This window comes from Nymphaea colorata, unplaced genomic scaffold (assembly GCF_008831285.2).
Source record: "Nymphaea colorata isolate Beijing-Zhang1983 unplaced genomic scaffold, ASM883128v2 scaffold0578, whole genome shotgun sequence".
In the NCBI taxonomy this organism is placed as follows: domain Eukaryota; kingdom Viridiplantae; phylum Streptophyta; class Magnoliopsida; order Nymphaeales; family Nymphaeaceae; genus Nymphaea; species Nymphaea colorata.
This window is the reverse complement of record NW_022205084.1, coordinates 5,253-22,441: the sequence shown is the minus strand read 5'-3', so window position 1 is coordinate 22,441 and position 17,189 is coordinate 5,253. Positions and strand designations below refer to the sequence as shown.

Below are 17,189 nucleotides of genomic sequence, written 5' to 3'. Positions count from 1 at the left end.
GGTAGCGGCACTTTCGGCAAGGTTTACCTGGTAAGCGTGAGGTCATTCAGGTGCGCGAGCAGGCCACCCAGTAGCTCTTCGCCATGAAGCACGTCCTCCAGAACAAGAAGTACAAGAACCGAGAGCTGGAGATACTGCAGCAAATCCACCACGATAACATCGTCCGCCTTCACCACTCCTTCTTCATAGAGTAACAGCAGGGCACCTTCCTCAACCTGGTCATGGAGTACGTGCCAGATACTCTCTCACGCGCAATCAAAAATAACCATGCCGCTAAGACCTTTCTTCCCACCAACATGGTCAAAGATTATGCCAAAGGATTACTCCAAGCTCTACAGTACCTTCATGTACTTTTGGTTCCACTCAGAAGCACAACATCTGCCACCGCGACATAAAGCCATCCAACATCCTAATCGGCGGCGGCACTGCCAAGCTCTGCGACTTCGGTTCTGCGAAGGTCTTAGCTGAGGGCCAGAAGAACATCGCCTACATTTGTTCGCGTTACTACCGTGCGCCGTAGCTGCTGCTCGGGGCCACTTTCTACACTTCGCAGGTGGACATCTGGTCGCTGGGGTGCGTCATCGCAGAGATGCTGACCAACCGGTCGCTGTTCGAGGGCTCCAACAGCACCTCCATGCTCTTCAAGATCATCCGCACCCTCGGCTGCCCCACCGCTGCAGACGTCACCGCCATGATGCTCGACCCCGCAGAGATCGACATCGTGGAGGCGGAGGGGCAGGGCGTGGGGGTGAGGCTCAGGAAATTGAACCCGCTGTGCGATGAGGGACTAGTCCAACTGGTCGAACGCATGATCGTCTACAATCCCCAACTGCGAATCACCGCAGAAAACGCACTAGAACTCCCCCTCTTCCAATGACCTGATATTTACTTGTCTTCCTTCCCACACACCAACCCCGATCATTTGTGAAACCACACCCACGCACCCCACCCCAATACAACTCATCTACAAAGGAGATGGGTGGAGGGTGGGTGGGAGATGTGGTATGGTTGTATTGCTGTATTTGGATGGTGCTGCTCTATATAATTATTGATTGGGTGCATGAGTGAATACTTCCGGCGATACATCAAGAAGTAGCACTACCCGACCCCTCCGTACTTGGTTGACTACTCAGGAGCAGCATAAAGTTCAAGACCACCTTCAAGAACTGCGTATACGACGGTTTCATCTACCGGGAGTGGAAGCAGACCTGGGACGACGACTGGAACATAATCTGGTGCGAGAAGGAACAGGTAGACTGGGTGTTCGAGAAACACCGTATCCTGCCGCACATGAAGATCAACCACTTCCGCGGTTGGTACGAGCTCTGCCGCAAGGACATGCTCAACAAGAACCTCAAGAAGTTCAAGCGCACCCTCGACAAGCAGAATAACAAAGAGGAGTCAGATTAGTACGATTTCCTCCCCCCCACCTTCCAGCTCCCCAGCGAGTACGTCATCTTCTACGAGGAGTTCAAGAAGACGCAGAATGATAACAAAACGCTATGGATCATGAAGCCAGTACCTTCCTCCCCACGCAGACCAGCAAGTGCCAGGGCAAGGGCATTTTCATCTTCAACAAGATTGGAGACATCGCCAAGTGGAAGAGCTTCAACCGCGACAACCCGCCAGAGCCCTACGTCTGCCAGCGCTACCTCCTCAATCCCCTCCTCTTCGGAGGACGCAAGTTCGACATGAGGATCTACGCCCTCTGCACCTCGTACCAACCGCTCACCATCTACCTATACCGCGCAGGATTCGCAAGATTCGCACATTAAAGGTACGACAACACCGACACTGATAACCTGTGTACCTCCCGACTATCCAGATAAGCATCTCACCAACGTGGCTATCAATATCAACGCTCCGAACTACGTGAAGTGGATTGGCGGAAAATGGTTCCTTTCGTAGCTGAAAAAGTTTATGTTAAGTAAGCTGGGAATCGAGATGACCAACCACGCCTTTTTCGATATCCAGCGCTGCATAATCAAGTCACTACTAGCTGTCCAAAAACTAGTAACAAACTCTCCCAACTCCTTCGAGCTCTACGGCTTCGATTTCATTTTCGACAGCAACGGAAAGGCGTGGCTTTTGTAGGTGAACGGCGGTCCTTCGATGACCTCCAACACGAAGGAGGACGCTGAGCTGAAGGTGGGCTGCATCGACGACGTGATGACCATAAATAACCTGGAGGGCATGTACTTGTGGGGGATGCAGACTGAAGGGCGACGAGGAAGTGGTGGGCGGATTCGACCTTATCTACAAGGGAAAGGAGATCGGGATTGGTTCGGCGACCTCCTATACCACCATGTTGGGCTGCAAGAACAACCGCATCGAGAACATAAAGAAGCTGGCAAGGGCCACCGCCTTCCGGCTGGCCAAGGAGTTCCAGGAGAAGAATAAGGTGGTCGAGTCCAATAAAAAAATTTAAAATAAGTTTACCATAAAGACCTCCACTAAAATCGATAGAAAAATACCGCAAAAGACAACCACCATCGATTCCCGTAAAAGTACTTCTCCTGTTATTCAGATGTGGAGTAGACTCCCAACTCCAAGCACGAGTAGGCAAAATATAACGGTAACGCCAAGCACCGACCGTAGTAGTAAGAGTAATAAGAGGAGGAGGAGTGACGCTGCCTCCTATTTTTGATACACCGAATTATTTCATATTTCAATTCTCCATATTTACAAAATCCACAACAGATTTTCGATCAAAAACACCCATATTCCATCCACCCCAAAATCCGCTAAAATCAGCATGAGGGTATTGTCAGGTGTTCATGTGTATTTTTTGGGAGTATTTTATGGAAATTTATGCTAGGAGTCTCCGCCCTATTTTTTAAAAGTAGCAATGTTCGATAATTATATAATTAATTTAAATTGCTTTGGAAAGATGGTCAAGAAAGTCGCCCAGAGAAGCATCAAAGTATTCCTGAGGACAGCCAAAGATGACAAGGACTACTTCTTTGAAGATTGCTAGGACGCTTCAACCATCCCCAACAACGAGTGCCCCAAAAAAGAGGAAATGGCCCCAGAGGAGGAACCCGCCAAAGAAGAGGAATATCTCCCCTCCGCTCCCCAGCCAAGGAGACCCCCATCAAGAAGCAGCGAAAGGTCAGGAGCTACAACCCCGACGGCCGCTTCCAGAAGGAGCACCGCCGTCGCTTCTTCCTGTTCCCCTTCCACTACGCCACCCGCTTCCCCTTCTGCAAGATCAGCTGGGAGAACTGGAAGCCCAGCGGCTACTTCACCCGCATGGCCACCTTCCTCTCCAACCTCCCCAACCTCCCCAGCAAGACCGGCGACCAGTGCAAGAGCTTCGACTAGCGTCAGAAGAAGGAGATCTACACTGATGTGGACCTGCTCGAGGCCGCCTTCACTGAACTCACTGCAGGCAAGCCTGAAGGCGAGACTCTCTAGGTGCTCGGGGAGTACGTGAAGAAGATGGACCACGTTAGCGACTACATGACCTTCCTTTCGGTCGACGACCCCATCCTCGCCCTCCCGCCCACTCCGACACAAAGTTCAACCGCCCAAACACCAGTCCTCCCCTCCAGCGAAGCCATGCCGGATTTAATTTTTAACGAATTCTTCGATTAGGGCGAGCAGGAACTGCATGCAAAGGTATTCTGATTTTTGAACTTTATATTATAATCCAATCTTCCTATAACACCCACACGCTGGGATGCACTATTCGGTAAGGCTGTTATGGGTGATGGTGGTAGTGGGCAGCACTAAAACCATATACAATCACAATCATTGATCATTCTGGGGCGGCTACCCTGGTTCATTGCTCGGTCGTTTTCCGCCTGGATGCGGTTCTGCTCGTAGTACTCGGATGCCCTTTGCGCGGACATCTTCTGGAGGTGGGGGAAGTTGCCGCCCTGGTTTCTGCCTGAGGATTGCTATATTAATTCAAAGGGGCGCTTCAGTTCGTTCTTGTTGAGGTTGCTGAGCTCCTTGATGTAGCTCTCTCCCTCCTGGAAGTTGCCCTGCTGCCTGGGGGAAAAGACGCGGCTGGTTTCGAACTTCTGGGCGGAGTGGGTGCGGGCGTAGCTGGCTGGGGGGCGAGGTAGGGCTGGTTGTAGTAGGCGTAGTCGGAGTGCTCGGCGAACTGGGGAGCCATGAAGGTGGGGAGTTGGAGAAAACGCGGGATTGGCCCTGGTCGACGTAGCCGATCGTGTTGTATTTGCTCTCAGGTCGAGCAGAGTAGTTGTAGATGAGGGCAGAATTGATGGGTCTGAACTCAGCATCAGACTTCACCTCCACTCCCTGGTTGCCCAGCACTACTCTACTCTGCCCCTTCGCGGTTTCTATATCGACGTTTTCAGGATAATGAACGATTTGCCTGCATGAGGGCATGCGTACTTTTCTACGGGGACGTATTCATATCTTTTGACCTTGCGTTCGACCGGCACCATCTCTATCTTCTTCTCGGGCACTACTTCCTTGTAGTACTGGATGCGTTTCTCCACCGCGTAGAAGTCCTGCTTGACCACTTCCCTGGGGATGGTCTCGATGACCTTGCGTTCCTCGTAGGTGATGACCTTTCGCTTCACTGGCACTTTCTCCACGTAGGTTCTGTTCTCGTACTCCACTACCTTCTTCTCGTAGGGTACGTAGCTGACTCTGCTCTCGCCTGAATAGCTTGGGAGTTACCCTTCACCACTTCTTCATTCTTGACCTGCGATGATACGAGTCGGTTGGATTCGCTTTTGACGCGGGAGACTCCGATGTTGGGCTGGTTGGCGTTGGAGGTATAGAAGTTGCTGATGCCGTTGGGGTTGATATGGTAGCCCTCGCGGACTGCTGTCGATTGCTGGAGGGGGTGGTTCGCTGGGGGAGGAGCCAGGTATCCATACGAATCGTACTCGCTCACGTATTGGATGTTGTTCCCCTGAGGCTGATTAACGCCCTCTCTTCCCTAGACTCGCGAACGAGAATTAGCGTTGCTCATGATTGATTTATTATCTTCTTAACAATAATATGCCCTTCAAAATCAATAAGCTCGTACCCAAACCCATCCATATTTTCAAGCATACCCGAGGCCAAGATTATGGCATAGCCTACCATAACTTAACAACTTTTGGAGTTATAATATATACGTATCATCAAATGGAGGCAGAGCATAGTTTGGACCCCAAGAAGCTGACCGAAGAGCTCTAGAAAATGACCGAGGTACTTGGTGCGTTACTCAGTGGGCGAAGGCGGTGATTTTTACCGAGAAGGGAATCGTGGCGACTAAGGGATGCAAGCCTAAGTTCGAGGAGTTGACTGCATACTTCAAGGCGTACGACAGCCGTGACGAGACAATCGGAAGAGGTACTTGGTGTGCGAGAAAGGATTCATTTTGTTGGGATAGCACTACGACGTGCACCGCTACCACCCTCCCCTGGTGTACGGCCGCAGGGGGAACGCTGAGACCGGCGAGGGCATCAGCTGCGCAGTGGGAAAGTCCAAGAAGGGAGAGAAGACCTACCTTCTCATCACCTACATCCTCCCCATCATATCCGCAAGGGCGTGCCACAGCAAATCAATTTCTACAACGACTTCAGTACCTCTCCCGCCACTTAGTTGGAGAACTCGAGCAGTTCAACTGATCACATACCTCAATATCCACACAGTATCACTTAATGGCAAAGCATCAAAAGTTGCGGGGCTGTCCGATGTTGAAATTGCGGTTGGGGTGTACTGGTGCCCAGTGGGTGTTGTTCTGCTGGCTGGAGTTTGGGTTTTGCTGTCCTGGGATGGAGAAGCTGGGGTGGTGGGAGCCGCTCTTGTTGTGGGCGGGTGCGTGGGGTTGCGAGGCGGGGGTGTGTGCGAAGTGGAGGCCCTTCTGCTCCAGCTCTGCCCGCAGCTGGCTGATGAGTTCGTCCTTGCGGTAGTTCTCCTGCTGCAGGGCGAAGGCGTGTGCCTCGAGTGCAAGTTTTTCGAACCAGACTCGACAATAGTCCTCCTTGGTGCGGTCTGGCTCGCTGGCGTCGGGCAGGAATTCGTCGATGAGCGAGGGCGTGCGCTTTAGTGAGTGGGCGGTGTTGGTTTCGGTTGTTCTGAATGGATTTTGAATATCCTTGTTGCGGTCGTCGTCGGGTATTTTGGGAATTCGGTCTTCCTGGAAGGTGAGGGGAGCGAAGTCAGTGATAATCTTGGTCTACTGGGTGGTGAAGTTCAGCTAATTCGCCTACAGCCTCCTCAGCACTCCATTCCTCACGGCAACATTTTCCTCCTTCTGCCTCGCCCTCCTCGTTTCCGGCGAGATGCCAAGTCTATTTGCCAATTCCTGCGCCTCCAGGTCATCGAGGTGTGCGATGCTGCGATAGCTGAGGGGCGTTCTGCCTGCTCGCATCATTATCATATTATAAGCAACTGATGGAGGAGGAGAGGCAGAAGGGCAGGGGGTGGAACGAGCAGCGCCAGAAGGAGCAGGCCCGCCGGCAGATCAACCTGCAGGACAACGTCGAGCACTACGCCGCCAACCTCATCCAGAGGATCAGCGACCCCCCATCCAGGAACAACGATAAACAGAACCAGCAACTTAGCAAGAAGATTAACCATTAAATATAGACCAATATCTGCAGCATTTGCCTAGAACTGATGATCCCGCCACTCCATAACCCCATACTACTATTTCCCTGCGGACACAACATCTGCAAAGATTGCCTCTTTGAGCACCCTCCTCAAGGCCAAATCAAGAAAAATCTGAGACTCAAGCTGGAAAAATGTTCTCTATGCCGTCAGAAGATCGAGAGCTACGCTGTGAACCAGGCCCTCATGACTCTCATCTGCACCTACAGCAACAACAAACACCTCATCGACCAGTAGCAAAACGCATGGAGGAGCATCAGGAAGAAGAGAAGGAGGGCTAAGGTTGTCAGCAGCTCAAAGTCAGATGCGCCATTCTGGAAAAATAGCTCAACACTCTCGCAAAGCAGGATGAAGAATATACCAGGAACAAAGCAATTCTGGCCGAAGTCATTGAAACCCTGAAGCGGGAGAAAAAGAAGGTGGATAGGAGATGGAGAAGGTGGAGGATTAGGGCAAGCTTATCAGCAAGTGCCTTTCCCAGAAAGTGGAGGAAATGGAGTTTCTGGAGAAAAAGCTCAATGAAGCGCAGGATAGGAGCAGGGTTATCGACAAGGCCCTGCAACCGCTGAGGAGGGAGAAGGAGAGGCAGTAAGTCATGCTGGTCTCCAGACTGATCGAAAAGAAATGATCTGCATATTACTTACTTCACTAGTGACTCCATGCCCCATATATTTGATCCTATATCCTCATAGTCCACCTACGTCACAATCCCATGGTTCATACTCCGATAAAATCATAGCTTCTGCGCAATTAAATTTCATTTGCTCTTTGCCACTATCCGAAGCATGAAGCTTTGGCGGGCCTATTTTTCGATTTTAGCGGATCGATGGGTGTTTCGTTATATAATTTGGCAGTGGATTATAAAGGAGGGTAGAAGGGTATTAAAATCAGAGTGAGTTGGGTCCGATGTCGTAGGAAAAAGGGGTGGCCTACCAGGTGGCTGGACTGACGGTGCCCTCCACCGGGGGTAGGGTGTGAGTGGTGGGCTGCGGGTGCGGCGACATGAAGAATTGGTTGTAGTAGAATGCTGGCTGGGGAGGGGGTATGCAACGGTAGGAGTGAGGTTGGATTACGTAGCAGTTTGGACCTGCGTTTATGAACTCTAAATTCAGACCGGCTATGTCAGTTTGTGTTTCAACACTTCTGCTGGCTATTTCAGTAATCAACTACTTCATCGATCTGTCAGGTCTTCCCTCGCGTCGGAGTGCCTGTAATTTTTCGAGGGCGTCCCTATATGCAATCCTATCAAAGGACGATTTGAAGAGATTGACGATTTTGGGTGCGTGTGTGTACTTTTCCTCCAATTTTTGGTGGTGGCTCCTGCACTGGAGGGCATTGCGAGTTACGATGAAATCTGCCATTTCCTGATAGAACTTATTGCTCCTCCTCTTCTCTCGCGATCGCATTCTGTCCTTATTGAAATCGATAAAGGCGATATACTTCATGTGCTCCTCCCCGCTCCATTTTCCACTCTTCTCCCCAGGAACGTAACCGCTCCCCCTCCTCCCGCTTGAAACTTCGGACTCCCCGCCTACGGATAAGCCTACGCTTAGATCCGATCCCTATTGGCTCATCGTCGTATTCAATTATTATAAATCGGCCGACTTTTCTTTTGAATAAAAATACTGGCACCCCGTGGTTTCTTCATTTGGAGGGATTGCTCCACTAGAAAGGATTAGATTCGGCGGTTTGGGTGAGGACGGGAGTTGTTGACAGAAGAATAGAGGAGGATTGGCTGGTTGGGTGGATGTTGTCAGTAGAGCTTGGTAATTACTGGTATCAGCCTATGTATAATAAACTCTAAAATCTGGCCTGTCGGGCAGGGGCGGCCTGTCGGGGTGCTTACGGCAGGCATTGCCACTCTTATATGGAGCTGCTCCACGCGGCCCGTCTTGCTGGTGCATTCATCGAAGGGAGTTTGTGGTGATTGCTGACGGATGCAAGTTCACATGGCTTGTGGGGGTGATTTGGGGTTGTTATTGGGTTTGGATTGATGTTTCGCGAGTGGTTGGAGCCTTCCGAGGGTTAAATTTTGAATGGTGGGAGTTTGGGCGTGGGGATGTTGATGGGATGGGGAATGTAAAAAATGATGATTTTGTATTTTAAGTGCTTAGTTTATGAAAATTTAATCAAATGTGTAATCTTTTGTTATTCTGTTTAAGAAATTAATAAGATGGACGATTGTACTTCATTCGCCTTAGCAATATTATAGCAGGGAATATATACGATATTCGACTGAGCAGAAAAAGTGGGAATTAGTAGTAGTGAGGGAATAAGGACTATTGTGGGGGATTTAGGATGAATTTAGTATGGATGGTTGGCTGAATTGAAAATATATAAAAAATAAAAAAAGAGCTAGTTTTATATATCCTTCGAATGATGCGAGCAATTTTTCGGAGGATGAAGCCATCTTGAACCATTCGTGATTAGGGATAGTGCTGTTTTCATCTAAAAATAAACTTATAAATTATGAGTATGCATATGTCAGTCATCCGCATAATAGAACGAAGTTCCCACTGCCACGCTCTCCACCATCTTCTTCGGTTTTACCACCGCCTCACCAACAGGCTTCTCCTCCTTCTTCTAGGAGTATTGAGTTATTTCGTATTTTTACACATTTTGCGGGGGTAGCTTCTATGAATTAGTCTCTTCCTTCGATTCGGGAACCAACTTCAGCTATATTTAGGCCTTGTTGAACTTGTCCTTATCGTTTGTCTTGCCGTTGAGCCTTTCGCTTTTACTGCGATCGTTGGCCTTTGGAGAGAGACGCTTCAATCTTTTCTTCTCCTAGTCTATAAGTTCCTGCATTTCCTTTCTTTTTGGGAGATATGACAATGCCGTTGATTCTTTCGCGAATGCTGGCGCTGCAGCCTCATCCCTAATGGCGGCTACATGTATTTCATAATTTTTCAGCTACTTTTCCAGCGCCTCTACTTCTGCCACTTTATGCTGTTTGATATCTTTGAAGCTGAAATACTCTCTATCTATGGCTTCCACCTTACTCCTCCACTTCTCCTCAATACGTTTCATCTCCTTCCGCATGTTGGCAATCTCGTTATCGATCTTCATGAACTGGTAGTCAGGGTTATCGTATTGTCTTGGCACAAAGGACTTGGCTAGTTATTTTAGGTGATGATACTTTCCGACTTATCGTTCCAGTTGATGCACCTTTGCCTTGAGTTCCCCGTTGGCAATCCTTGCCTTCTTGTACAGTTCCAGCGTTGAGGCGGTTTGGCTATTGATTGGCTGGTGATACTCCAAGGCATTGTCTTTTTCCTTTTTTTGATGGGCAAGCGTATCTCGTTCTTGTGCCAGCTTGTCACATTCCCTTCTGAGGTAGGTAAGCTGGTTCTACTCGTTCCTAACCTAATCATACTTGTGTTCTGCGAGACTGGCCTTGATGGCTCTCACATCCTTCTTCAACCTGGAGATGATGCGAAGTTGTTCTTCCTGTTCCGAGCGATATTTTTATGCGATTTATTGGGATTCTTCAAAGCCAGTCCACTCCTGTGCGGCTGACTTCTCGATGACTGCATTGATCATTTGTTCCAGCTTGAACACCTCGCTGAGCAGTTTGCGGTTCTGGAGGATGAGACGGGTGCGATTGCGCATGGAGACGCTGATCTTGTCACCCTACTATGCCTGCAGGCCAGATTAGCGCATTAGTTTTATTTATTAACTTATTATCTTCTCCCATTTTAGCCATCATCATCAAAACAGTAAAAGTGGTATATCATCATTCACTTAACCAGCATAGAAGCGCCATCGTTGTCGACGAACTTCAAGGAAGTATTTTTTGAAGATAGCTGGCTTATCTTTGCTGCGAATCTTTACAGATGGAACATTACGGCCTTCCTTGCTCTCGCTTGCAGTTTCTGTGCAGTTTCACGATGAACTTCATGGCTGATTTTAGCTGATTTAGGTTCTATACCTTGGTAGAAACTATGGGCTATCGGTTGAGAACTTACTTCGGATGGGAAAGCACCAGTTTTATCTATTCGTAGTCTTTGGCATTCTTGATGTGGAGACTAGCCATTTCAGCATAAATCCTCATCAAAATCTTATTCTCTGCAGTGGTAAAAGGCTCAGTTTCCTCCTTGGCTACTTCTCTATCAAACCTGTGGATGTTATCCTTGCCCATGTATAGTTAGTAAAGATCCTCATCGCTAAATGCAGTATTGTTAGGCTTTTCAGGAACAACCTCCTTGATGCTAACGAAGTGTTCAGTTCTGAGCGTTTGCTATGCAGTCCTGGAATAGTTCTTGAAGTCAAATTGCTTCTTGCTGGTTGTCACCTTCTTGAGATAGTATTGGTTTTTCTTCTAAATGGGCTCCAGCTTAGAGGACTTTCTACCGCCCTACTTTCCCTTGCTGTCTGGCTTCTTCAAGTTCTCCTTTTAGACATCTTCATCGATGGATTTGGTGGTTCGCGAGTGTGGCTGTTAATATTTGGAGCTGAGTCTGCTGCCTCTGGGCTTGAGGGAAGAGGAGCGGCGGAGAAGCTTCTCAGAGGCGATAGTGGTGATGAAATCATTGTAGAGTTGTAAAAAATTGGGAAAGGGTAAGGTCAATTGCTGGTTGGATCGTTAGGATTAAAATAGACGAAGCAACATCTAATAACGCGACTATTAGGATTGTCTACCAACTACAGATTTATCAGCACGCGATTATGGAATTTCTTCCTGGCAACTTTGGAAGATGGTATTAATTGAATTATTTACTGGCTTTTCAACCTGAGGCTTAACATTCTCCGGCTAGATATTGGCATTACTGTTGAAGTGGCTCATGAGAGCTTTAAAACGGCTCATTTTACGCTTCGGCTGCACCTTAGGCGGAGCCAAGCCCTCACCTTCATGCTCCTCCCGCTTCTCCTCAATCTTCAAGTAGCTTCCAGACTTACGACTCTCCTTCAGACTGACGTTGCTCTCCACTTTGGCAAGCTCTCCAAGTTTCTTGCTAGAGCCTTCTCGAAGCTCCTTTCCCTTCGATTTCCTGAGGTTTTTGGCGGATTAAATTTCGATATCAATATCGCTATCGTTGGGCACGTCTGCAAAGCTGCTACGCTCTCTTTTGAGCTTCACTTTTTCTTTGTTTTTGATCGACGGGTGGATCCTCTCTTCGATCCTTTGCTGTTGGATCTTGGCTCCTTCTCTTTGAGGACAATACTCCTGCGATTCATCCGAGCCAGCAGCTAGGTATATTCGTTGGTGAGGTGTTCCAGTTCCAACTTATGTAGATCATGCAGATGCCTTTCTTCTGCAAATTTTTGAGCTTCTTGTGCTGCCTCTGCAGCAGCCTTCTCCATCTGTTCTCTAAACTGAGCAGCATTGGCTTACAATTAGAGTTGAGCTAGCTTGAGTCTGTTCTAATAATCAGAAATCATTCTTTCCTTTTCAGTGATTAGAATGTGGATCCTTCCCTTTAGTTGCTTCTTATCCCTTTCTAGCTACCGAATAACATCATTTTCTTTTATATTGGCCTGTGTTTCTGCATCTTTTCTCTTGTAAATTTTATACTTTAGGTAGCGTTTGAAAAAATGCTTCACCAAATCTCTTAATCGATCCTTGATGGAGTCTCCAGCGACAATCGCGTCAAATCTTCTCATTTCGTCATCGATATCTCGTTCCTTGGTCTTCTCCTCCCCCAGTAGCCGTTTATCGGTTTTGCTAAGGTACTAGATGATCTTCTAGATAGAGGCATTCTTTTGGTGCAGATCCGATCCAAGTAAATTCAGAACTTCTTCATACTGCTCCAATGAGATGCAGCCACCCTGATACTCAAACTGGCTCTCTTCAGCCAGCTCTCCTTGCAGCAGGGCCTTGCTTTCGTGTTGCAGTCGGCCTAACTCCTGAAAGTTGAGGTGATCTACGTTGAAGAAGCTGTAGTGGTCCTCAAAACGGTTCATTTGCAACTCCTCACGCAACACTTAGACACGATATTCGCTCAACGCACGCAAACATTCGCTACATCGCTATGCCGGGGTTCCCTCCTTCCGTGCCTACGGCTATCCCCGTTTGCTCAATTTGGTTGCCACTCTTTCGCTTTGTGTCGCAAAGTCTTCGAAGTAACGCAGCAATGATCCGAGGAGCGAATTGAGATTGTTGTCTAATTGGTAGGCATGAAGATATTCCATGATTTCTACATGTACTTCGATTTACTTTTGGTCTACCCTGCAAGGAGTTGTCGATATTCCTCCATATCCCTGAGAAGCAATGGGACTTAATTTGAGTCCGAGTCTATCTTGTAAGGCTTGCAGAAATATCGATGATTTCTCGGAAGCAAGTATTCGGTTTCCTGCAATAGCACATGCAACCTTCTTTCTTTTTCGTTCTCCTCAGAAGAGGACACCTTTGAAATTGGCCTCCCTTAGATTACGCCAGCATTCGATTCTATTATAATCGAAAACATCCTCCTCCCAACCCAACAGCATCCGCTTTCATCAAGGGTATACTAGGGAGCCAATGATTGGACAGGTTGGGTAGGATGGAGATATTAGGATAATAATAATCATCGTGTCAGAAATGGAGCAAGACATCATCATCAAGTTCTGCGTTGTTGGGGAGCCCTCGGTTGGCAAGACCTCCATGCTCTACCAGTACGTGCACCACAAGTTCGATTAGAAGGTCAGACCCACCATCGGATGCGATTTTTCCACCAAGCTCAAATCCAGTGTCGATGGTAAACCAGTCAGATTGCAACTTTGGGATATTGCAGGGCAGGAACGCTTCAATTCAGTTTCCAAAATGTACCTACGCGGCGCCCTGGGTAAAAGATAAGCCATTTAGGTTGCGTCATCGTGTGCTCCTCAGAAGAGACAAATACTCTAGAGGAAACGATCAAGTGGAAAGGAGTCATCCAGGAAAACGCTGAGACCGGTGGTGACTCTAACATCCCCTGCCTGCTTGTCCAGAATAAATCAGATCTCATTAATCCTGAATCCCCACTGGAGCATCAAACGAAGAAATATCTGGATGAATTTGCAAAGACAAACGGTTTTTGTGGAGCTATGCAATGTTCGGCCAAGGAGAACAAAAACGTAGAAGAAATCTTCCAGGCTCTTCTCGGTAAATGGGTTTCGATTCAGATGAAGTGAACAAACGCGGAGGCCTTAGCAAGACGAAGGGAAAACCTAACAATCCTGCAAAAACAGAGAACATAGTCCTTCAGAGCAGCACAGCTCCAGTTGCCGGAAAGACCAAAAAGAAGTGCTGTTGATATGCATGATGTATAGATGTTATGAGCAGTAGCGAATATGGCATAGATAAGTGATAGGATCAACGTGTCATAGAAAGCAGTAGTTTAGAACGCGTGTTTGGAGAGAGTAGCCGAGACTTGGTTGGTGATAACACATCAATCCTTGACTTGAATTCACCCTTGGTGCTGAGAAATTCCTTTTTATTTTGTGATTGGATGTCCTTGCTGACGTTGGAATGTTTCAGCATCAACTTAGCCTATGCTTTTGTACGTTCCACCTCCAATTCGCATTTTCCAGATTCTACTCGCTTCTCCAGAGCCTTTAGTTCCACTTACTGCTTGAGTTTTAGTTGGTCAAGAGCTGCATCTATTTTTTATGCTCTAGCCTTGAGCCAAGCCTCCTGCTACTTCTTCTCCATTTCTCTCACCAATTTTTGAACCTTTTGCGCCTAAACGTAACTACGTAAAAAGAAAAATACTTTTGCTGTTTGGCCATGTTCTCCTCGATTTTTCTGAGGTTGAGACACTCCGAAGACTCCTTGCATTTTTAGGGAGTTTCTTCCTAAAGCTTGGCCCTGGCCTATTCCCTTTCCTTTTTGTGCTTTTCCTTGAGGGCCACCACTATCTTTGCGCTTTCTTAGACATAGCTTGAGATCTTCTCATCCCACTATTTTTCAAAGGCAACCAATTCCTCTTTTAGATACTTCTTGACATCCCTATTCTCCTTCTTCTGTCTTTTCTCCACTTCGACCACCCGTTTGCAGTCCAGTTCCTTCTTCAATTTTTCTGCATTGATTCTGCAGTTTTCTGCAAGGACATACTTTCCTTCCTTGGCATGTAGCTCCATCTGCAGACTGAGCTCCTTGAACTTACCCTACAGCTCCTGGATCTCAGGACAATCGTGGATGATGGTTTGTGTGATTTAAGTCATAGATTTAGATTGATTATGGAAGAATTAGCAATCACACCATTTAGGAAGCATGTCAAATAACAGTCTTTACTGACTGTCAACTTGTATGGGGTAAAATAGGAATCAATGAGTATGATGAGAAATGATCATCTGTAGAGGTTACCGCATACCATGTTTAGGCTCTGCTGCCGGGTGGCCAAACAACACTACCTTCCAACTTTGCGTAGGGTGTCCATGTGGACATCGGTTGCGTGGTCAGCGGCCTTCCATTCGCGACGTATGGCAATACCCTCGATATCGTTGACTATGCGTTGGGTGGTGTATGGCTGGCGATCGGGGTGAAGACGGGTGGATGATTTCATAAGGCGTGTATAGGTGAGGGAGGGTGAGCTGTAATGCGGGGCCTCCAGGTGTGTGGAGGTAACTATTCCATGTGTGCTCTGCATTTCTTCTATTATAATAGTGTTATGGAGAAGTCGTGAATATCCTATTAAGGAAAAAATAACTGATTTTGGTATGGATATACGAATCATCGAGGGACTTATTTTCGGAAATAATCAAAGCCGATAGGGCCTGATTATCAACTATGGTAAAGAAAACTCAATATTCGAAAAAAATAAATGGAAATCACAGATGATGATTATTTTGTATGTAAGAAGCTTATTTGATGATTAAATGCAAGAACAGTCTTGGGGCTTCAACAAACCCATACATATATATCAAGATCATTTCATCACAAGGAGAGCCTTTAGAGTAGAAAGGTGTGGAAAGACGATGATATGTGATGAATGGATAGCGAATATATGGATGTTTTGTGCGGGTGTGGGCGAATAAGCCGATGGCGGGTTAGTTACATTAATAAAATTATTGGATCTTTCATGCAAATCTAAGTTGAGTACTGCATAGACTGCCATCTGCATAACTGGTGCTCGCGCCACAACGAGGCCAAGTACCACGAGTTCTACGACAAGTTGGAGGCCAAAGTGAGGACCCTCTTCAAAGGCACTCACATATCACGTAATGAACCACCCGAACATTATGTGCAGCGGAACAACATCTCCACCCTCTCCCTTGGCCTGCACAGATATTTCGATTAACTGAAGAATGAGGTCGTGGCTTTCCCTCGTCACGGTGCCTTTGAAGTGAAGGTTAATGGCATCCTCATCTTTTCGAAAATCCAGTCCAATCTTTGGCCCAACATCGAAAAAGTGGTCTCCATAATAGGACAGATAAAGGCTGAACTAGATGCTGGTAGAGATATCAAGCGGTTTGCTCTTGAGTATCGGCTCGAAAATGAAAACTAGGATGAGAACTTCGTGGATACGTATAAAAAGGTCCTCAAATTCAAGATCAATAAACGTCCGTTCAGCAGTCAGTTCAATGCCACCTCCTACATGTCCAAAGGATCTGCTTAAATTAACAACGAACCTAAAAATTCCACTTTCAAGCGTAGAAACGTAGTCAGCCTCAAGAAGAGTGGTATCGAAAGGCTTGATTACTCCCGCAAGAGTGAATTTGAAAGAAGGCCTAACCTTAGGCTCAGGGATAAGAAGCCTGAACAAGTTGAGTATAAGAATGAATTCCATGATTTTAAGGATGGTGATAACTACATTGAAGATAACTACCAAGTGCCAGACATGAGCAAACTTGTCAAAAGTGAAAAATACTCACCAAGAACCAGAAAGCGGTTCCAGATGAAAAATGAATTACACCCAATCAAGCCATTCCCCATGGAAGCGCCTGTAGCTCCAGTTGCAGCGGTTCCGAAAGAGCCACTTGGCAGACTAGAAAAGAAACCTTCTAAAAAACTAGTCATCAAGGCCAACGATAGGGTGCCAGACTCTGCTCACAGTAACAGTCAGAAAGAAAAGAAGATCACTGACCATATCCCAGACTCAGAAAGCGTTGTCATTAAGCATGACCAAGTTGTCGTCAATCGAAGAGAAGAACCGAAAAAAGAAGTGAGCAAGCATGAATAGCATCATTAGCCTGAACCTTAACATAAGCATCAGCCAGAAAACAAATCACTAGCTAATGTGGAATAAGATCACAACCGTCTTTTGAAGAAATATGAAGAAAAACTGAAAGACAAGTTGCAAAATATACGCTAGTAAAAGAAAAAGACTGAAAATGAGCAGAAAAGGCCTTAAACACCAAAGCGAGAAGAAGCTGCTAAGGAGACACCGATCAAGCAGTATGTTCAAGTTGATGCTGGAGAGAAATAGGCTCATAAGGCTCACGTTAATGACTAAAGAGAAAAACTTGAACAGCAGTAAAAACTAGCACAGTAGTAGTCTTCGAACGGTGGGTACGAGGACCTCATGGAAGAAATATCAAATGAAGAGCGGCTATAAAAGGAACGTGAAGAGAATGAAAAGAATAAATCTTTACCAATCAAATCAATAGAAGCTCATCAATAGCATTAATCGATTTAAAAATAAGAGAAAATCAAGAGCAACTCAAATTAAAGAAGAATAAGCGAGAAAGATGCATAGAATTATGAA

At 46.8% G+C, this 17,189-nt stretch overlaps 1 protein-coding gene across 1 annotated transcript; it reads left to right on the top strand.

Moving 5' to 3' along the window:
* Nucleotides 1–1,060: 1,060 nt before the first annotated feature.
* On the top strand, nucleotides 1,061–2,428 carry LOC116245217 (uncharacterized). The gene is given in 5 exon segments (XM_031616867.1): nucleotides 1,061–1,132; nucleotides 1,135–1,539; nucleotides 1,542–1,829; nucleotides 1,831–2,214; nucleotides 2,216–2,428. Coding segments are annotated over 5 exon segments (1,362 nt in total).
* The last annotated feature ends 14,761 nt before the right edge of the window (nucleotides 2,429–17,189 follow it).